Raw genomic sequence first — 23,427 nt, 5'->3', positions numbered from 1 at the left:
AGCCAGCATTATATTGTTACCTCGTCATTTTCACTGGATTACGTGGGTTAGACCAACAAAGAACAAAAAGGAAAATATCTTGGAATAAGAGGTTCCGTATGTGATTCTATTAAGACGTTTTTGTCACTTTTGTCACTGAAAAACACAGGCTTTCCCTGTAGGTAGGCAGCATGTTAGATTACACTCGTGTTTTGGGCGTGGATGTCAGTTTTGTATCAGTACTATACATTAAGGAACTGAACATGTTTGACTGCACATTAGTTTAATTTTTGCACTAATTGCTTCAAATTGTCAAACATTTAATTGTTAAATCCGGGAAAAAAACTGATTCTTGCTGGTGGGAGAAACCCCTGGAAAACATCAGGAGAGGCTAATAAAACACCATAAGAATAAATGGGTTATATAAAAAAATGTTTTTGCAGCATATACAACAAGTTAGTTTTACTGCCAGGTCAGCAGGGAGACTACCGTATTTAATTTCAGTAGTTTAGGTTTAAATGTTTTTCTGGTCATTATAATTTTGAAAAGCAAACTTTTCACCTATAGGTTACCTTTCTGAGTGCAATGGATGATGTTGTGGATTAAAACAATATTTTTCATTTACAAGTATAAATTATTTTGCACTGTATACAGGAAAAGCAGTTTGGTACCTTCACACACCATTCACGTTTAATGAAAACATGTCTCTCCCTTGTTTACTTCACTTACATGGTTTCATGTTGAGACTCAGAGGGTTAAGTTTCATCTCTTGTGTCCATAACACTCTTCCTAAATATCCTTTGGAGCAAGATATGTGGTTAATGCCCATTCATGGTGCTTTTTATTTGATAAAATTCTATTTCATGGTTTCTGTGTCTGAACAAAACGTTTTTAAATGTTCTGCGTGCACCAGAAATATTTTTTGTATTATAATTCAGTCAGACATTGATGTTTCACAAATTGCTTAAAAAACAATCTGCAGGTCTTTGACATATATTAACTAGTTTTGTTAAACCATAATACAGCTCTGTATTCATCCTGCATAAATTAATAAAATAGTTATTTAATTTCAAATTACAGTAAAATGAAACTATTGTCCGATTACCATTATTGTTATATTGAGACATTCCGTTTGAAACAAAAAAGTGCTTAGACATATCAGTAAGACTACTTACTGTGTTACTGTTTCAGACAATGAATGGATTAAGAATACTTTTTACATGTGACTTTCCAAAGATTTAAAAAATGCTTTTTTTATATTATGAGATTTTCTGACTAGTCTGATGGAACTAGTCTTCAAAAGTATGCACCATAGACAGCTTCAGGAGAATGTGAATTCTGGTGTGGACTTAACATATTAAAATCTGACTGTGTGACAGATTATTATGGATTCTTAATAATGGTTATAAATGAGATGAGGCCTTTGTGGTCATCTACAGTAGATGTAAATTGACCCAAGGATCAGTCCATAGGATCAAATGGCATCTGGCTGTTTCATAAAAACAAGGTATCAGCTGTTCTGTGATTGCTTTGTAACACCTGAGGCTCAGATTGTGTGTTGTTTTACATGGGTGTGAGTCACCATTTTGTTCTTACTGGGGCTTAATATTTGGAGTTTCACTGTTCTTTTGTCTGCCTTCACAACGCTCCCCTGTATGTTTTGGGATTTCTGCTGGCCAGATATCACACAGCTTGCTGTGCATGACTTGAGTGCTTCAGCAAATATATCAGAATCTGTCACTAAGTTGTGAAACTGAGACCTAATGTTGAGATTTCTTTTTAAGAACACAAAATACCGATGGAAGGCATTGAAACTTTCAAAGTACAAACAGTCAAGCTTGTTGAATGCCAATAAATGGACAATGTGTGAGTCCCTGTGTGTGAGTCCTGAACGCCATGTGTTGTTTATGTCTTACTGTTCTTCAGGGGTTGTCCATCATTTTGTTAAATATTTGTGTGTCACTCATAAAGAGGCTTAGAGGTCACTCCTGAAAATAGCAATACCAAAGAACGAATTTCAGAATAGTTTGCTATGAAGCATAGTACTTTTGAAGTTAGTACGAATTAATGAGAAGAATAAAAATTTTACTGCCATGCAAATGAAATTGTGGCCTCATTATTATTCAAAGAAGTATCCTCCTTATGGTGCTTTCAAGAATATAACAGAGCAGGGCTGCCACTGCCCCCTGCTGGAGGGCCACAGACCTGCACAGCTCTTAATGATCGGCTTCAGCTAATTATTGTCTTATCTGGAGCAGTTTCACAGAGTTTCTAAGCTCTTCCGATGCCACTGGCTTAAAGAGACCTACAGTATAAAATCTGCAAGATTTTGTAACCCTCCAAAACCCGAGTTGGGAACTGCTTCAAAGTTCTGAAGCATTCTTCAGATGAGATATTCAGTGGGATATGTTCTTTACAAACAGTTTCCAGATGTCTCGTCTGGGTCGATGGGCCCGTGCTTGCATTCATATTGCATGCATATGCACATACTGTAAAATCAGTTCGTCAACAGGAACACGATGTTCTTCTTGTTCCTCTATACAAGTAGTTCTTAGTGGGAGATAATGTTAAGACTGCAACAGCCTGGCTGATCCAACAAGGGAAAGAACTACAAGCCAGAAAAGGATTTCATTTTCTTCAAACAGTTTAGTCCTTTTGCAGATGGTAAGCTTTCAGACAGATCACAAGTCAGGTATCTAATGCAATGCAGTATGTCCCCTTAGCAGAGAATCTTCGGCAATGCCTTCCCAGAGGCCAAAGCCAAGAACAAAAGAATTAAAATAACAAATGGAAAGATCATCTACTGTACCAGAAGGTTCCAGCTGTCACAGAGGCTTCAGGGCTTTTCGCTGTAGGACTTTTGGCAGCGGGTGAGTCATTCAGCTCTTGAGGAGAGATTGTTCAGGAGGGTGAGGCACAGCTAAAGTGAGGGTGCGCTGTGACTCATCACAGTTTCTAACGGGCACCGCATTGTCACAGCGTTTACCTCCCTCAAAAGCAAAATATGTCAGAATTATTAATCTGTCGCACGTATGTCACAGGTTAGCTGGTAAAATATTGTTTCATATACCAAGTTCTTTGTTTTCCGAAAATACTGCGTTGGAGCCGGGTACACAAGCAGATGTACTGAATGTAGACCAGAGGAGAATGAGTGAGTATGGAAGAAAGGAGACATGTTCCCACACTCCCCTAAAAAAGGAAGCCGACCCCTTTATTGTCCCCCAGTGCAGTGGGAGGGATCTTTCCGCAAAAGCGAGGGACCCCACTTTGCCTGACCTCCATCCACTCACAGGGGGACCCCTCCGTCCCAGGAGTCCCCTCTCTCTGCCACGGGCACTGTGTGACTTGTGCAGGCCCAAGCCCCTCCTGTCGCATTCCTCAGTGGGCACTCTCCTTTCCCAGTACCACTGCTGGTACATTCATGAACACAGGGGAACCCATAACACCACACTAGTATGTCCTCTCTGTCTCTGGGCTCCTTAACTATCACAATGTCGGCTTATTGGCTTATAAAATATCAACTTTTCAGTTGCCCTTAGTTTGAGCGATTCCGCAGCGGTAGAAACTGTCCTCCTTTCAGAGTTTATCTGTTTTGAAAATCTGAGATTTTTACATTTCGTTCACTGTTTGATGATTTCATGACAGCCTATAAACGGTCTTCGTGCTTCAGAGGTCTGGCTGGGTTAGAATACGAGCTACGGCCGTGTAGATCATCCGCACACGACAATGACAGAGGCACAGTAGCTTGTCTCCTTTATTTTCGACTTTTATCTCCCCTCAGCTCTGACTAAGATAACATACCTCGAGGGCAGGGTAGTGGCGCTGCATCACACAGAATTAAAAAAACTATTGGTAAAAACAGCTCTGCTCTTTTGAATCGGAAAGAGCGCAAGCGAAGCAAGTGGGAAAAATGGAAAAGAAAAAGGATATTTCCTTTTAAAGAAAAAAAATCACCGGTCAAAGTGGGGAATAAAATGGAATCCAGGGAATTTAATGTGATTTTGGAGTTAATTAAAAGGCTTTTAAAAGTTCCGTACCAGAAGCGTTGAAAAGAATGGATAAAATGTGTTAAGTAAATAATTCCTTGTCAGTGCAGTGTTTAATAACTAAATAAATGCCATATATTAGTATTTTATTACAGGAGTGGCTTGTTGAGTGTTAGTACTGCCTAGTACATGCCTTATTAGCAGAATGTTTTAATAACTGTATCTCAGTTGAAAACAGTAAAAAAAAAAAGTGGTGTGACCATTCCTTACATCTCTTTGGTCAGTCCTCCCTGAGCGAATCCTTTTCAGAAGAAAAGGTGACATTAGCTTCTCATGCTTACTAATGAAATACAGAAGGAAAAAAATGAAACTTATTAGTTCTTATCTATTGTCTCCAGGCTAGTAATGTGTTTTCAGCACATCACAATCCACCATAAGAAGCATTCAGGAGCGTTTTTACTGTACGAGGTCTGAGTGTAGGAATTTAAAACTCCTCTGCTTCATTGTTCGTCTGCATTTCCAAAGGAGAGGCCCTGTTTCCCATTCAAATTTGATGTGCGCTTTGAACAGGAAATTGAAGAGTCACTGTCCACCTTTGGATACCCTTGCATGCCTTTTTACAGCATGCCAAATAATGCTTATTCAGTGTTTTGGGAATGTGTTAACCTCAATGAAATAATAACCAAATATTTGAATTGATATTGTCTTGCATTTTGCAATAGTTTTTTTCATAAGAAAAGGCCCTTGCTTTAGACTTTGATAAGTTCATTGCAGAAAAACAATGGGTCCTTGTAGAATTTAAGAAGTTTTGCTGCAGATTTCTGTGGGGACTAATTACTATAGAGCCCTGCACTTTGGTGTTTTGCTGTCAGTTTTGCTGGTTTGTTGAGATGACTCATAAAGCAACCTTTCTTTTGCTAGCCCTTACCCAGGAATTTCTTTAGCATGTGAAATCATAGTTATGTTGACTAAATATTTATTTAATGTTATAGCAAATGTCATAGAATTAGGTAAATTAGGTATAGAATTGTGTGTCCCTTCAGGTATGCAGATATACAGGGAACAAAGGATCTTTTATGCTCTTCTGCAGCTGATCATTACAGGAAGGACAGAGACACAGGTCGAAGAAACAGTTGCAAGAAAACTGTTTGGCTCATCTAGCCCATGGGGTTGAATTTCTGGTTCTAACTCTCCATCATTTCTCTTTCTGAAAGGTCCAGTATTCCCATCACTGACACGGCAGGTTTTTAAATGGGCTTCTGCACTCACTGTGTAAACCAGTGTCATCAGTGGACAGAGCTGCTGAGTTCAGTTGTACTTCCTGTTCACTGAGCCCTCTGTTCCTGGTCTTTGTGTTGAATCTGAAATGCTTTGAAGTTCGTGTTTGTCATCTGTTTCTGAAATGTTTTTTTTCTCCTGTTTTTCTTTTAAGCCATTATTACCACTGTAAAACATAACTCAACAGATACATCTACATACAGTAGGTTAAAGTCGTTCAAGCAGGTAGCTGCGTCAGCATTGGTAGGCTGCAAAGGAACAAGTGAAGGTTTATTCCCTGATACCCAGCTGAGAAGGAAAGAAAGGAAACACAATGTTTCGGCTGTGGAGCCTTCTTCTGGTGCCTCAGGTGCCCCACCTGAAGAAGGCTCCACAGCCGAAACATTGTGAAACATTTCAGCATGGAATAAACCCGTTACCTGTTTCTATACAGTAGGTTATATATAAATGTATCGTGAAGAATCTATTCTCATTTTCTTAGCCTTTCAAATCCCCAAACATTTTCATGCCTCAAAGGATATTTTTTTCTTGCGATATTTTTTTGGCATTTATTTTAGGCCTGGAATGCACCGATTCAATTGGAAAATTTTGGAAATACTATTCTGCCAAACCAATGGTTGAGGCTGTCTCTTTGTTCAAAGGGGGAAGGTGATGCAGCTTTAATTTGAGATCACTGCCGAAGTTCTCGATAGGGTTCCAGCCTGGGCTGCATGGTGTTCACTGCAAGATCTTTATCGACTTTAATGATTATTCCCCTAATAAAGTCCTCTCCTCAGACTTCTCCCTGCAGTGAGATGTGGTTTCAACATATTGTTTTTTTCTCATAATAAAATTCCCTTATTGTTTCCCATATATAGAACATCTAGTTCCCACATATAGTAACAATGCTGATAACTATTTATGCTAAATAATTTCCTTAAATTGTAAATTTACTCTTTTTCACCCCAAAGAAGTTCTTCAACTTATTTCACAATTCCTAAATTGAGTTTTAATTTGCATGCACGTTTTGACGGCTCTCTCAGTGGTAATTAATCCAGAACCAACATGTTTCTTCTCACTTAACTCCATCATCAAGTGCTTGTATAAAGGGTACCAGGAACACATTTAGAAAGGTGGCAAAGTGTGTAATCTAAGCGCCTTTTTGGAGACTATTTTCACTTTCTCTTAGTTACTAATTGTTTGAAGATGTGACAAAAATGTGTGCGATTTCCTTAAACAAACACAGTGATCTCAAGGTAAGTTTTTTATGTTTTTTCTTGAGCTCATGCTTTTTAATGCTCTGCTTTATGCAGCAGCCAAAACACGTCATTGTTTTTAACTTGATCAATCTCTATAATGTCCATCTTTGCCAGCTCAAGTTACAGTTCTTACTCTCGTTATTTTTCAGTCATTAGCAAATTATTAGAAGGATTGCAATTGACCATTTTGTGGGCTTTTGATAACATGTGTTTTTTTGCTCAGATGAAGAGGGCACCACAGTCAAAATGTTGTTTTTTTATCTTTGTTCTTCGTTTCTGCTTGCTCCTTTGCAGATCACCCTCCTTGAATATTGATTTGTATTATATACAGTATATGGATATGTTGAATATATGGTGGTTTATAATACTTTAGTAGCTGGTGAAGTTATACTCTCATAAGAAGAATAATACAATGGGCACAGAGTAAAGTTACCCAGCACAAATAAAATGGGGGGGAAAGGTACAAAATAAGTACGAAGAAAGAATTACACTTTGGGATCATGCGATATATCTAATGAATGTATATGTAAGGATATTAGTTTGATGCATGTGCACAGGAATAAAGAAGTGTATGTAAGCTGTGCAAGTAACACATTGCGGTCTGCAGGTCATATCCAGTAAAGGTATTATTCCCTTTTAAATCTTGTGGATTGTTAATGAATCAAACCCCGAATAAAAATGGAACATGGTGTTAACAGTGGGATTTGGACACCTCTTTCAAATGAATTACAACACAAAACGACCTAATGGGAAATTGTGAATAAGATTTAGTTTAAGTACCTAATCAAATTGTACAGTATATTTACATGTGAATGATAGCATACAGTACAGTATAGTCCAGAGAGCAAAAGCAGACAATAGCACCTCTTCCTATCAGAGTGACTTAGGGGCACCATCTTAACTTGTTTTGTTGTATTACAGTAGTCCTAAATCTCCACTCACGTCTCTACAATATCGTGGGTGACGTGCCTTTTCATAACAATATTATGGTCAGTTACAGGTGATTTCACATTTTCTTTCATTTTCTTTTCAATATTCACAGGGTCCAAACCTCTCCCTGGAACCCTGCTAATTTAAATAGTTGTGTCGGTATCCTGCCATAGATCTTCCTATTAACCTCTGTACTGTAAGTCTAGTTTCCATTATCCGGACCTCCGCAAAGACGCCTGCTGTTCTGGAGGGCAGCAGGGAGCCCTTTATCCTCTTTCGAGTATATCCAGCCTGGAATGTAACTTCTCACAATGTAGCAGGTGTGGGGGAGGGGGAGGACATTGCTTCTCTTTCAACACTAAATCAGTTCATGTTCGTCTATATCTTACGTCAGTGTAATTATTCTACCGCATCTCGTGTCATTTCTTGTACACTATTACTGAGTATCCACGTTTTATTCAAGCGATGTAGCCGCTACATTAACCCAGTGCTTTAAGACGGTGCAATTCAAACCAGCCTGTCAGGGAAGTGCAGTTTTTTGTTTTATTTCTTGGTGTGTTTTTTGAAAAAAGCAGAAGTAATGTGTGTTTTAAAAAATGAAAGGGAGGAGTTTCTGTTGTTTCTGTGCTGTTTTATCAATCAATGAATAGCACAGCTACAGTCTGTGCGGGTCACATGATGAATGTTTGATTTTTTTTTAATTACACTTCAAAGTACTGGCAAGTAAACAAGCCTTCTTCTACAACTTATTCAGTTCAATATTTTATAAGTGCTCTTTACACGCAAACACTGTTCTTTCACCTGAGTTAATATGCCCCTTCTTTCTTAAGCAGTAGGTAGGGTCTGAGCCAGACACGCCTCATTATTGCCTCTGTATGATGTCCTTCACCCAGCTATGTTTTACAGATCCAAGTCCTGCTGGAAAGTTGCTGTTAGTATTTGGTTCATTGCTTTTGGGACAGACCATCGGATAGGGGTGACTAGAAAACTCTTTGGCTTTTGCCTTCATGACAAGATTCTCTGTCCACTGAGGGACAGCTGAAGTGTCGCTGTCCACAGTGCTGTGGTATGAGCCTGCTAGGCGATTTTGCCCTCACACAATCACCAGACTCTGTGGTTAGAAAGCGATAGAGCCAGTTATTCCTGGAACAGTGCTAGACGCTGAATCTCCACAAACACTTGAAGGTGATTGCTCAACATAATACTTCATGTCATGTTCCTCTTGCTCCTACAGGGCTTTTCTCCAATGTCCTCAGTACCTACAGTATGTGTATTTACTATCATCAAAACTGTCATTTTAATTAATTGCTTCTAAATTTTCTTCCATCTCCCAAATATACTACGACATAGTTGCAGGCGTATAGGACTGTTTAGTTAAGAGATTAGTTTGGCATTATGTGTCAGAATGTCGTGGAGCAACTGGTGGCAAAACCCCCATGTGCTGACTTTTGAACTGGTTTGTCTCCGCTTTTTTTTAAGAATATTGATGACACACGAATTCTTCAGTGCCATCAAAAAGCTCTGTCTGCCAGTGAATGAGAGTCTTTTGTGCTGTTTCACATTACTTCTATTAAAATACGTACACAGCTTAGAAAAGTTGCCAAGCGTCTTTTCGCTGTGTACATGCGGACATACGGGCGTTTGGATGATTTTCAGGTGTCTCACACACAGAGACGATTTTTAAAAATCATTTTTATTCTTCAGTCTGTGACTTTTGGTCTTTCTTATATTGAGTTTGTGGTTTTAATTCCTGCCTTGCTGTCTCATTCACACGGACAAAGGCCTCTAGCAACTGATTGACAGAAGTTACACCGTCCCGGGAATGTTCCATATTTTATAAATATAATAATGTTCGCATTTTCTTGGCTTGAGCACCATAACACTGTGGTAAACGTTGTCTATGCGAGGTCTCTGAGCTCTTGATAAATTACCCTCCACTTATATTTTACAGAGGACTTTAATGTTGCTACAATAATTGCAGTGAAAACCCTGAACGCAGTGGAAATTCTCTCTTCTCATGGATTAGATGTGGTCACTGCTTCTGTATTCCGAAGGCGTTCGTGTATGCCTGGTCAGATTTGTCAGGTTCAAAACCCAGAGGGAATTCTGCCTTTCTTCCTCCGTGTCCCAGAAGGCTTGGGGATCCAAATCCTTCTTAGCATTTCTCCCTGGACTAAGCCTCCGCCGCTGACACTCTCAGGGCCGATCCTGGGTTTTTCTAAAGCTATACAAGAAAGGTGAAAGTATTCGCAGCACGATGACAGGCCGGCTTCACGCATCACCTTCCAGCTCAGGCTTAATTAAACAGCTTTCCGTTCCCTTTTTTCACCCCCCCCCCCACCTCCCGCCTTTGTTCTGCAGTCCTTAATGAAGCAGTCTTCTCCATCGATCCTGCTCATCGCCCGCCCGCTCCTTTTGTTTGTTGGCGCTGAGCCATTTGGCTCCGCTCTGACAGCTCAGCTCGCCTAATTAGCTCTGTTGTTCTTTTTCTCCCAAGTTTCACCCTGTTTCAAGTTCAGACAAATACCACCAAACTTAATCCCCTTCCAGCCCCCTCGTCCCAGGTTTGTAGACTGCCGACCTGGTGGGGGGGGGGGGGTGGCTGGGTAAGTGTTGTGGGAGGAGAGGCAGGAATGACCACTGCACAGCGGCTAGTCACTTTTTGAACCCGCACAATGCAGTATTGTGGCTTTAGAGTGGCAGTCAAGACAGGACGTGAACTCTTGTGCGTTGCCTCCGGTTTTGTCAGTATGGATCAGATCCCCCCCACCCCCCCCCCGGTGATTCACTTAAAATACATATTGTTGTGCAAATTGATTAATGCACCCCGAGTGTGCTGGTCATGAATCGGGCTCTTACACACGCAGAAAGTCTACAGAGGGCAGAGGGAACACAAGGCAGGGACCAAACAGCGAGAGCCAAGTCGTTTGCACCCAGGTGAAAAAGGTACAGGTGATTAAATACCTGTCTTGAGCCCAAATACCACTGGGTCTCAAACCTGGGACATTTAGGATGCTGCAGTTTCTTATTTATAATAACATTTAACTGTTGTGTAAAGCAATTACTGAGCAGTGCCAGTACCTTAAAACAACCTTTCCTACCTTGCATATTTAAAACAAAACACTTAATTACTGAGCTTCTGCCTCCCACTGCTCATGTGCATTTTTACAACTTTATCTTCTCAGAACCTTTGGTTTGCTGTGATTTTCCTAAGCGCGCACATCACCTACTCTGCTTTGCGTCCCTAGACACAAGCTACAGTATATTGAGAAAGGCACAAAACAAGCCAGGCAAGCCAGGCTCTATGCTTCTCGCCATTGTTATTTAATTGGGTTTGTGTTAATGGCTGGGGCGATGTGTGCTCCTTTAAGCAGTGTCAAGAGAAAGATGTGAAATAATGCAGGCAGTAGAGAAGGTGTTGTTGCTAACAGAGCTCTCACCTTCACAGGGAATCCAGGCACTATGGAAGCATATTCTTCCCCATTGCAAATAAAATGTGCTGTATGTCAGTGAAGAAAAGCAAGAGTTGAAATGATTAAATAAGTAGTCGCACTGCTAAATGATCCACGTGACATGCTGTACTTTGAATTGAGTATCCTTCAGCATTCAGCACTATTTTTGTCTGTCCTGTCAGATTTATTAAATGCTCTTCATAGGTAATTATACATTTTCAGAAATCTGAACTGATTAAGCTCGGCTTTGTACAAACAACTTCAACTGAAAAGCAGAAACAAAAAAATGTCCGCTTCTGTTGAAGGAGCCCTTCTCTTCTCATGAAATGATGAAATGCATAATAAAGCCAGTTACTTTACTTATCCACAGGGCGCTAGTTCAGGGGAGTTCAGTTCCATATGAAACTAATTGTGTCTTATCCTTTTTCATATTATTTAAGAAAATAGTGAACAGAATAGAATTAGGAAACAGCACTTAATTTCTGTTTCATTTAGTTCAGCTATGTAGAAAATTTAAGATCTGCTCAATAAAATAACTATTAATAAGGTGATTGATGTACTTATAACATGTCAAGACAATGACAGGCACAGCACATCATCTTCTAAATTTATAGCACATCAGCCACTGCACTGTCAGCGCATTTCTGAGAATAACTCTAGATTTGTTGCTATTTAAAATATTAAGTTAATTGATGTGGACATAACATAAGAAAACATTGTTTTTGAGATTATGGTTGAAGAACATGCAGAAATAATGACAAAGCTTAAAAATACCGTCTGCACTTAAAAACCATCATCTACTATCACATGCTCCACTGACAGCACATTTGTTAGAATAACTCTAGATTAGTAGCTCTTTAGATTATTATTAAGTTAATTGATGTGTTTATAACATGTCAGGATACAGTGCTTCAGGATGATGGTAACACAACAAAAATAATGATTAAATGTAAATATACTGTACCTCCTACACTTACAGTCCATCACACTGCACTAGCAGTCCATCACACTGCACTTACACCATCACACTGCACTCACAGTCCATCACACTGCACTTACACCATCACACTGCACTCACAGTCCATCACACTGCACTCACAGTCCATCACACTGCACTTACACCATCACACTGCACTCACAGTCCATCACACTGCACTTACACCATCACACTGCACTCACAGTCCATCACACTGCACTCACACCATCACACTGCACTGACACCATCACACTGCACTAGCAGTCCATCACACTGCACTCACAGTCCATCACACTGCACTCACACCATCACACTGCACTCACAGTCCATCACACTGCACTTACACCATCACACTGCACTCACAGTCCATCATACTGCACTCACACCATCACACTGCACTCACAGTCCATCACACTGCACTGACACCATCACACTGCACTCACAGTCCATCACACTGTACTCACACCATCACACTGCACTGACACCATCACACTGCACTAGCAGTCCATCACACTGCACTCACAGTCCATCACACTGCACTCACAGTCCATCACACTGCACTCACAGTCCATCACACTGCACTCACACCATCACACTGCACTGACACCATCATACTGCACTAGCAGTCCATCACACTGCACTCACAGTCCATCACACTGCACTCACAGTCCATCACACTGCACTCACAGTCCATCACACTGCACTTACACCATCACACTGCACTCACAGTCCATCACACTGCACTGACACCATCACACTGCACTAGCAGTCCATCACACTGCACTAGCAGTCCATCACACTGCACTCACAGTCCATCACACTGCACTCACAGTCCATCACACTGCACTTACACCATCACACTGCACTCACAGTCCATCACACTGCACTCACACCATCACACTGCACTCACAGTCCATCACACTGCACTCACACCATCACACTGCACTCACAGTCCATCACACTGCACTCACAGTCCATCACACTGCACTTACATCTCATCACACTGTACTTGCAGCTATAATTTAATATTAGCTACCACCATCATCATCATCGTTTTTATTACTATTTCTTGTCTTTATACTTTTGTTCCCAAGGAATCCCTGCGTGCATTTTTGTATGTAATCACCTGTGAAGGGATTTAGATCTCTGTGTCATGGGATGATTTTAGCACTTAATTAATTAAGTTAGTTTGGCTTATTATTTATTATTATTTACCATGCTGTCGTTCTTTGATAATTCTGTCTTAATGCAGTGGACTTTCATCTATTCTATGATGCTGTATGATTGGATATGGCACATGCTTCATTCAAGTACTGTATGGGAACTCTTAGGGACATAATGATAATTCCTCACACTTATATAGAACTTTTCTGGACACTCCACCCAAAGCGCTTTACTTGGAACCCCTAAACCATCACCAGTGTGCAGCCCCACCTGGGTGATCCAACAGCAGCCAGAGTGCCCCAGTACTCTCCCCACACACCAGCTCTCAGTGGGGAGAGGAGAGCAGGGTGATGGAGCCAGTTCAGAGATGGGGATGATTAGGAGGCCGTGATGGGTAAAGGCCAGGGGGAAATTTGGCCAGGACACCCGGGTAACACCCCTCCTCTTTTTGAGTAACACTCTGGGATTTTGAATGACCTCTCCTTCCTACTATTACTGCGAATGTATATGTTGAATTTAAAATACAAAATAACTGTTAAATGCTTCAGATTAGAGATGTTGTATTTTCAGAGTTATGATACTGACATTTCTGACATTCATTTTAATCTCAATATATACATTTTGGGGCAGCACAGTTGCAAAGTGGTGAGCGTTGCTGCCTCATACTGCTGGGGCCCTGGGTTCAGTCCCCAAACTGGAATGTACAGGGCAGGTAATTTAAGATCCTATAAAGTGCAAAGCTAATTCTCAGCAAGAGAGAAGAAATTTCTGATCTACAAAATAACTCAGTAGAATAGGACTAAAGAAACGAGGTGCTGTTAATGCTAGCACTCTAATTAGTCATGTAGCTGGTGCTAAATGACTTCAAAAAGCTCACTTAGGGTAATACAAAATGAATCAGTAGCAAGGTTGAGTCTATGACAGGAGCATCTGGTAAGAACTTTTTTTTCTTAACTATCGGGCCACATATTTTCCTGAATAAACTTTCATACCCTGCTGTGGGTGTGAAATTACTACAATTCTTCACGAAACTAGAATTTCGAATAGCCACATCTACTCTTGCTTGACACACTTTTTAGGGGGAAATGTGTAAAGAAGTGGGGAATATTTCTGAGGACACGATCAAAGTTTGTTGTTTTAATTCCTAGTAACAGGATATAAATGCGGCCTGTGGAGGAGTGTTTCATTGACTAGTCCACCGCTTCAGAAAACAAAATCAATTTTTGTCTCCTTGGTGCCATATTCTTGATTCATTTGTTTTCCTTGCATGCTAGTTACAGTAATTTAGAGGATTTGCAAACCTTATTTGCGCTGGTCAGTAGGGCTCGAGCTTTGAACGCTGTTGCAAGGAGGGGAGGCATGTCCACATCAAACCCATTCGTGCATAAAGTCAACATCCTTTTAGAAAAAGCCTTGGGACTGAAAATCGTTAGCAATCACTGTGCCAGCAACGGTCCAGAGAGTTTCATGGCTGCCATTCAAATTACTTAATTTTTTTCCAGTGGAAAGAGGTGGGGGGGGGGGGTGGATCATGTCATCTCTCCAAAAGTGGCACTGCCTGCAGAACTGTATGCACATAAGATTAGAGTTGTTGCTGGCATTGGATGAACTGTAATGCGTGAAGCATATATATTTAAAATCCAAGTTTCGCTTTCATTAGTGAACGTATTTATCTTTGGCATTAAAAATCGAAAAGGTTTATTCAAAATCTAGATACCGTACAAAGGTGTTGCCTTTACATTCAAAAGAAGGCAAGCAGTGTGCTGTTTACAGTACGACCTGTAAAAGTGTGTATCGATGAGCATACCTACTTCTTGTTTCTTGCCAGTGAATTGGCCTTTCAGCTTCATCCGTATGTGAGACTGGTTCAAGATCAGGTGATTGGGCTGAGAGCTCCAGCTCACCAGGAAGGGCTTAAGCACAGACATCTTTTCTTGACCATATTTCACTTTCATGTGCCCACAGAAGAATACCCTCATTGAAAGAAATGAGAAGACCAGTAACAGTCATAGCCATCCAACATCTCGACAAGTTTTCTCAATCTCAGATTCCAAGGTTCAAAGTGTGTAATTACATGGCGTAAGATGTGGCAGCTGATGTTTAACAGAAAAAAAAACTTGTACTGCATTCAGAACATGGTTTGGCAGACTATAACAGAAATATGATTTATTATATTCACAAATGAAAACATATATGAACTTCACATATTTGTTATAGGACACTATAGGTTTTGAAATTTCCCACTTAGAATACTGTATGTGCTTTTACCCCCTTCTTTTTTATTACACAGAAGCCTAGTTATTTTATTACACAGCTTCTCTGCTTCCAGAAATGGAAATGGCCATTACCATTAACAGCTTCACCAGTATCTGATTGACTGGGCTGTCAGCTTGCAAGTGACTGCAGGGTTATAACATCACTGCTATATTTATGGACCAGAGTCAATGGAGAGAATGGATGTAGATTCCCAAAAGTAACATTCTTTTGCTGCTGAGATCCAGGGTTTGATGAGGTCTTCCCTGTGGTTAGACTTCATAGCAAATGTATTAGATAGTAATTTGCCAACAGGTTGCACAGAGAGAAGCTGCCCACTGTTCAGTCATGGAAATCAGGTACATATCACCCTATACCTGCTAAGAGAATAAATTTAGATACATTATGTCAGAACATAGGGCCCTTAATGAGTTGCCATTTTCTGTATGTCCCTGCATTCAACTTGATAAAAACTGCTTGAAATAACTGCTGGAAACAACTTTCATAATTTCTTTGAAGGTTTTGAAAACTTCAATCAAGTGTCCCCTGAGAGGTTGCCTACTTTCAGTTTGTCATAATTCAAGCTTTTTCAGTCTTGGGTGATAAGTCTGTTTGCCCTTCCTTGGACGCTCAGAATGGCAGCATTTTCAGGACATGGTGCCCAGAATTCAATTCAGTTTTCCAGATGTGTTCTAACTAGGGCAATGTACAACTTCACCAGAACCTCTCTGGATTTGTACACTGCACTATTAATTATAAAGCAAACATCTAATATATTTATTTTTACTTCACTTTGACTAATTTATGAAAGGAATTAATCCCTTATAACACCTAAAACTCCGTTCCCTTTAGACATGATTCAAATCAATTCTACACTTTTTGGAATTGTAACCAACATTTTTGTTTGTAAAATGCAACACTTTTCTGTTTAGAAATGTATTTTTTTTCTCTTATTTCTGTTCATTTGATTCATAACATCTGTTTGGATTTGCATAGCACCTTCAGGAGTGTGTGCAACTCCGTCTGCTATATCTTTGTAGCAGCATCAGACCAAAGACGTTCACCCTTTTTACAATGGAATGGGTCATTTTCACACACATGGTAGATTTAATTACTCTTGGTTTTTCATGATTTACAAATTTCTGTCTAGCAGAGAGGTTATTCTTTCTTGTGAATTATTATTATAGTGGCACAATAGTTAGTATTGCTGCCTCGCAGAGATGAGGCCTTGGTTTCCATTCCTGGGGTGCTGTCTGCGTGGAGTCTGTATGTTCTCCCTGGGTTTGCGTGGGTTTCCTCCAGGTGCTCCAGTTTCCTCCCCCAGTCCAAAGACATGCTGGTAGGTTATGTGGCTTCTGGGAAAACTGGCCCTGCTGTGAATGTACAGTATGTCTGTATCTGCCCTGCAATGGACTGGCATCCCATCCAGGGTGTGTCCTGTCTTGCCCTGTTGGGATAGTTCTCGCTCCCCCTCGACCCTGAATTGCATTAAACGGTTAGCAAATGGATGGATTATTATTTTTATGGAGTGCATTGCTAAACACATTCCAGGTCTTAATGCACCGTGTCAGCAATCTCTACAGTATATACAAAGATTTTATTGCTGGCTGCTTCTGGAGGTCACATAAGAAATACCTCTGGAAAACCCAGTTAATTTCCCCTAGAAATGTAACTGCTGTTTATGTGTGCCTCAGGTTTACTGATCCCACGATATTACAATTAACATGGAATCTTCTCCTTTGCATATTCATTCTGGTAATGAAGTGTCTTGAAGAAGTTTCCCTTTTGAAAGACTTGTGAAAAATAAACTTCTAAGTCCCCAAATAGTGTCTACAGTGACCCACGATATGTCCAAGGAGCCTGTGAACTAATAGCTTCTGCAATGTTAATGGATCCCAGCAATCCTAGTTCCTTTCATACCCTTGTTAATTATGATGGTCTAGTTCATTTCACCACATGGCACAGCACGTCATGGCTATCAACCTGATTGCCAAAAACATGCCCCTAGTGTTAGACCTTCCCCATTCTCATGTGGAATTGAAAGAACTACTATTTACCAGCTGCTGTGAATGTCGTTTTTGTAAATGGAGAAATTCTAATTTTAGTGCCATTGTCCAGCCAAAGTCCATTTTGTAAATGCTTTGAGATGGCGCTCCCCATGAAAGGCCATTTTGTAAAATGAGAATTGATTGAAATTGATTGATCATCCATTTACACCTCAAAACCCATTACTCTGTGTAAGACTTAGGTATACAGTATATATACTGTATACAGCCAACTAACTGGCTCTTTTATGATGCCAGTAATGTGCTTTATTTTGACTCCTTTTCAAAGTTAGAAGATCATTTATTTGGATAATTATCTTCTTATTAGCATATTAGTTGTATAATTCATAAAGATGCCATCAGCAAGTACCAGGATCGGAGATACCACATAAATATGTAAGGCATTTATTTCTGTTGTCTTAGTTTAATGTACAGTACATGGTGTACTGTATGTTCATGTAGAGGATTTCAAACAATAGTATATGAAAGAGTTTAGGGAGAGGTAAAGGTTCGTTAAGTGCTGTAAGGGTAAGAAAAGAAACACTACATTTTGGCTGTGGAAGGAGAGAGGGAAAGTTGCAAAGAAATAAGGCATTAGGAGAACAAAAGTCAGAGCAGACAGGAAGGGACGCGGAGCAGTGAAGAAAAGGACATACTGTACAGCAGGTGGGAATGAGTGGCCGGACTCAGCGAGAGCAGAAGCAGAGGTGTGGAGAGCCGCAGTCTGCAAATGAACGTTGAAGATTCAGAAGGGGATGAGTCTCTTGTTGAGAGAAGGGGGAAGGTGTGATCCAAGTTTAAGAATAATTTTGGTTTCAGCTGTCTTTCTTTAAAAGGAGTTCCAAACCTCCTGCGTGAGGACCCAGACAGAGAGATCAGTAAGTTCTTGGCCATTGTAGGTGAAAGGGGGAACTATCGGTTTTGGAGAGATCTTTGATCCTCACAGCTCTGACATGTTCCCTGAAGCGGTCTGCCGGTCTTGTTCCGGTCTCTCAAGTGTAAATGGCTGGGCATTTTCCGAATGAGATGGTGTAAACTAAAACTTAGCCAAAAAGCTTAGTTTTCCATGTACATGGTTTTTGCTTTCCAATGTAAAAATACCATACCCTGTATTTTTAGCATTGCCCAATGGGACGCACAGCATGAAGCAGATCTCAGTTTTGCAGACCATCCCTTGTGTTGTTTGCTTGCAGTAGAGAAAATTGTATTCCTTTGGTTTTTTTTTTTTGGTAGTTAAGTTATCCCAGAAAGGGAACATTTCTAGGAATGTGGGGAAGAAGTTTGATCTCATATAACCGCAAAACCTTTTGTCTCATGTTTGCAGTGTTACTTCCATGCTTTGTGCCAAGCTCCATGCACAATGTGAGATTGGTTTACCACTCTGCTGTACAGGCCAGATTGGAGGAGGGAAGGGTTTAACGTTGACTCATGGACACATTCTGGCATCTCAGCCATTGAACTGTGGAGCTCTTTCAGAGTTGCTGTTGGCCTCACGGTGACACCTGTCACCAGTTCTCTCCTTGCCCAGCTGTGGAGTTTGGAGGAACAGCTTGATTAGGCTGGGTGTCTGGGTGGCACGATACACCTTCCCCTTTTTGTTCAAAGCCTTTGAATTTTTGTATACCATTCTCCTGATTTCTGCCTCCTTAACAGCCTAGGAATTTGATTCCTAGGTTGTTTTGAAGGCTCTTTGGAGTTAATGGTTGAATCTTTGCGTGAAATTCACCACCTGACTGAAGGACCTTGCAGAGACAGTAGAATTAGTTCTGAAATCATATAGGGCACCGTTATTGCACGCAGTCAGAAGTCATAACTAGCTGTGTGCCTTCTCAAAGAACAATTGAGCACCTCATCTCACGTAGGTTCTTAGTGACAAAGGGGGGCGAATACCATCACAATCAGTATATTTTAGTGTTTGATTTCTCTTTATGGGTTTGTGCTATGTCTTTTCTCCCCCCAAAAATGTTTTTTTCTAAGCATTTAAGTTTTGATTAAAAACTATACATATTCATTGATTAATTCAACAAAGGAAAGGAATGAATATTGTATATTCCTTGTATTGCAGTAGATGTATATGATTGCCTGCCTTTTTCTTTTACTCATCTGTGATCTCAGTAGCAATCCTTCTGCCACTATTTAAACAATTCAAAGTGCTGCCCATTCCATGGTGACCCTGTGCTTTTTTCAGGCTCGCCCACCTCGGCCACTGGTGGCGAAGAGGCCCAGGAGCAACGTGGCAGTCGAAGGCCGGAGAACGTCAGTGTCCAGTCCAGAACAGTAAGCCCTTGAGTTGTGATCTTTGTCAAGTGTTTTATTTATTTATTTCACTATGATTTTAAGTAGAGGGGTGTTATTACATGGGTAGCAGGGTGGTGCATTGGTCAGCATTGCTGCTTCACTGCGCTGGGGCCCTGGGTTCAATTCCAGACCTGGGGTGCTGTCTGCGTGGAGTTTGCATGTTCTCCCCGTGTTCACATGGGTTTCCTCTGGGTGCTCTGGTTTCCTCCCACAGTCCAAAAACATACTGGCAGGTTAATTGGCTTCTGGTAAAACTGGTGTGTGTCTGTCTGCCCTGTGATGGACTGGTGTCCCATCCAGGATGAATCCTGAATTGTGCCCTTTGATTGTCAGGATAGGCTCTGGCTCTTCTGCAACCCTGAATTGGAAGAAGCAGATGAATGGATCATTTTATTATGCAGTATATTTAGTTTCTGTTTATATCTTGTTATTTGAATATTATGTGCTTTTAAGCATTTTTCATTAAAAGGGTGCTTTTTATAGATATAAGAAAAGGTGCAAATAGGGCAAGGCTATTTTATGTATTTTAAGATACTTACTTCAACATCAACTGTATTGCCCCATCTACTCTATTTTTAAATATTGGGCAGGTGAGTGGAGCTGGTTCAAAAAGAAGAATATGCTGTATTCAATAAGTTGCATTATTATATAGCCTGCTATTTTGTCCTTGCTGAAAACATAAAATAAAACGTACTCATCAAGACATTTAGCACAGTGTGGGGCACTGCTAAAAGTTGATATTAACCAAATGTTTGAATCATTTAAGGCTAAGTTTACTTTTTTCTCTTTCATTAATTTCATAAAACCGTACCCATGTCAGCAAACATCTTGGATAATAATACCAAAAACATGTTTATGTACATATAAAAACTGTTTTGTTTCTGAGCACAATCCTATAAAGGATAAAATTGAATGTACTGGTGTATCACTTTAGCATAGTTAGACACAGATTGTGTAGCAGGTGCAGATGCAGAACTTTAGATATTAATAACTGTAGCTCAATATTGACGAAGAAGAAAACAAAGGGAAATGACAGCTTGCATGTCTTTTCTCAGTAAAATGGAAGTATAATTGGTTTTATCTAAATGTGTTCCATCTTCCTGAACTTAGTTTTTCCAAATTATTTTCTCGTTCTTGTAAAGGAACGGAAATATTACTTGTGTAAACATGATCGTCAGAGTCATTGGTAGCCTCGAGCATCATCCAGATAACGTGGAATTCATTCTTTACAGGGCAACATGAAAAGTTTCTTCTAAATTTATACTGTACAGTTTTATTATTTCCTTCTTTAGCTAGTGCTTTTCCCACCTGCAGTCTATTAATATCAAAACACTCTCTTATTAAAGCTCTTAAATGTATAAATGCTCTAAAAAGGTACAGCGATGTACAAACAGAAATATTTTGTGTTGAGTGAAACATGGCACATAGCTGTTATCTATAAAGAACTGCCACAATTAAATTTCTTGTGCAACACAGTGTGCTGGCAGAATGCAAATGGTTTTAATACTTTTGTAGTTTGTTTTGAGTTGTCTCGTGCCAGACAGCCCTGTGCATATACAGAAAGTTGAGAGAAAATCAGCAAATCACTGCTTTGTAGAGATTTGACCACTCCTGGAAGATTGTGCATTATAAGTGCCCAGAAGATGGGTTTACTTGGACAGATATGAATGGATCAATTGGAATAGCTCTCTTTTGCTTAAATGAGTTTCCCTGGTACATTGATTTAGGATTCAGTGGAATGGAGGTGCCCTGTCTTTTTCCAGTCTTGAATTGAACTGATGTACGGAAGCACATCGCTGCCACCAAGGGAAAAAAAACCCCTCACCCTTATCTCGGAATTCCGAGAAAATTATCTCGGAATTCTGACTTGGTAATTCTGGCGTACTTTATGTGCTCATGCAATAGCACAATTGTCGTGTGATACCTATATCAAGTAGGTACTGTAGCTACATCAGCATGCGTAGGCTGGAAAGGAACACGTTAAAGGTTTATTCCCTGATGGAAAGAGAAGAAAAACACAACGTTTTGGCTGTGAGGGCTTCACACCCGGAATATTGTGTTACTTTTTTTCTCTTTATTTATTCAGTTTATTCCATGCTGAAAAGATAAAAAAAAAAGTAACACAACATTTCCGCTGTGAAGTAAAACATACTGTAGTGTGTGTTAAGACACAGAGCTATGACTTGATGGCTCAGAAATCGCCGAAAGGTGGGATAACATCATCAAGAATAAGCACTGGGAATGGTCATTCACTGGGAATCCCCCATTCATGGCAATAGTGTCGCTAGACCCTCTGCAGCACTGTTGCAGCTCGGGGCACTGTGGGAAATACACCTTGTGTGTGTCTCCTTCAGTGTTCTCTGGAAATGGCCATTTTCAATGCAATCAAACTCATCTCAGACTTTCACTGGACTGTGCTGTCCCATCCCTTGAACGGTATAGGCTAAGTTAGGGATAGTTATTCTGAAAACTTATGTGCCAGTTATGTCTTTGATTAACAGTTATAGGGTTATGAGTGTAGCCTGTTATGTACCTGTGTACCTTCCCAGAAGGTGTCATGAAGGTATTGTACAGGGTACATAAAGCTAACTTCGAAGGATGTAATACTGGAAAAAAATGTTCATTGTCATTGTCCATAAAATTCCTTTAAACTTGACTTTTTCATGTCTCATTTAAAATTGTAGCAAAAATATTATCATAAGAATTCATATAAATAAAATATCATTATTTAGGTTCATTATTACTTATTATCTGACGGATTCATTAGATCAGTTTCAAAGCAATAATGAAGGGACATTCTGGTTGAATTTATTCAGTCTTTTTTGTTTTTACATTTTTATTGTTGTCTTCGGTTTTTAAATAACTCATTATGAACACGTTAGCGTGTTTTCCATCCTTTCTAATTCAGCTCCTCAAAAAACCTTTCTTCCTCTCTGTAAAACCTACAGTATATAATAATAACATAGCTGAATAAGAACTCAACAGATGTGTGGAGACTGTTCAGTGCTTCTTGCTAGTCTGGCTGCTTTTAGCTTATTGATCCAAGAACCACAACAAGCTGTTCTTGAGGGACCAGAGAGAATGAGCTTCCATAATGTGTTGGTAGTTTAATCCGTACACCCACAACCCTGTTTTCTAAGGGAGTGCTTTTTATTCTTAATTCTGAAGCAACATGTGCTTCATTTACATGTATGCTTTCTGATCGGTGCATTCACTTTGTAGAAATTTGGCTTTTAAGTTTTTTGCATTTTTTAACCTGTTGATTTAAGACAGATCAGTTCATGGAATTGTTCTGGTGAGTCTTTCCTGTACACTCTCCACTAATTTTATGTTTGGAGTCTGAAGACCAGGGTTGAACACAGTTCTAGACAAACGGTGTTATTAACACAGTTGTAACACAGTTCAGTGGCAAACAGTTGTATTGGCATTCTGTTGTTCAAAGGGGCACATTGATTTCAGGAAGGCATCTTCTGAATGAAAGGTTTGTTTTTCAGCACGATAGCAATCCAAAAAAGGCTGATCCTAGAACATGTAGATGAGAAAAAAGAAACCCAGGATTTGAAATGTATCAACCTATTTTAAAAAAGTCTGTTTATGTCACTTTATATATGTATATCTAAAAAACTCTGAGGAATTTACAGCAGTTCTCTTTGACAAGCCACATAATGGCCAGGCAGGAATGTGAGAAGAGTGGAACTGATCATGGTCTGAGAGACGATGAGACTTTACGGGCAGAAATAGGCAGCTGAGTTTGTGCATCATTATGACTAGAGTATCTGACGCTGTGGTTAGCAATAAAAGGAAAGATATTGATGAGAAAATTGTTGC

The 23,427-nt window shown here is 40.0% G+C and overlaps 1 protein-coding gene across 6 annotated transcripts in view; it reads left to right on the top strand.

Moving 5' to 3' along the window:
- The window catches only part of dennd1a (DENN domain containing 1A), a 267,700-nt gene that overhangs the window by 224,397 nt on the left and 19,876 nt on the right, over nt 1–23,427 (top strand). For all 6 annotated transcript variants that reach the window (XM_088940720.1, XM_088940718.1, XM_088940719.1 and 3 more), the window contains one exon: nt 19,490–19,578. In XM_088940720.1, the coding sequence (XP_088796846.1) occupies nt 19,490–19,578 (89 nt within the window). The remainder of the gene's footprint in view (nt 1–19,489; nt 19,579–23,427) is intronic.

This window comes from Atractosteus spatula, chromosome 23 (assembly GCF_055471065.1).
Source record: "Atractosteus spatula isolate fAtrSpa1 chromosome 23, fAtrSpa1.hap1, whole genome shotgun sequence".
Classification (NCBI taxonomy): domain Eukaryota; kingdom Metazoa; phylum Chordata; class Actinopteri; order Semionotiformes; family Lepisosteidae; genus Atractosteus; species Atractosteus spatula.
The sequence above is the reverse complement of the archived record's forward strand: the minus strand, read 5'-3'. Positions and strand labels throughout refer to the sequence as shown.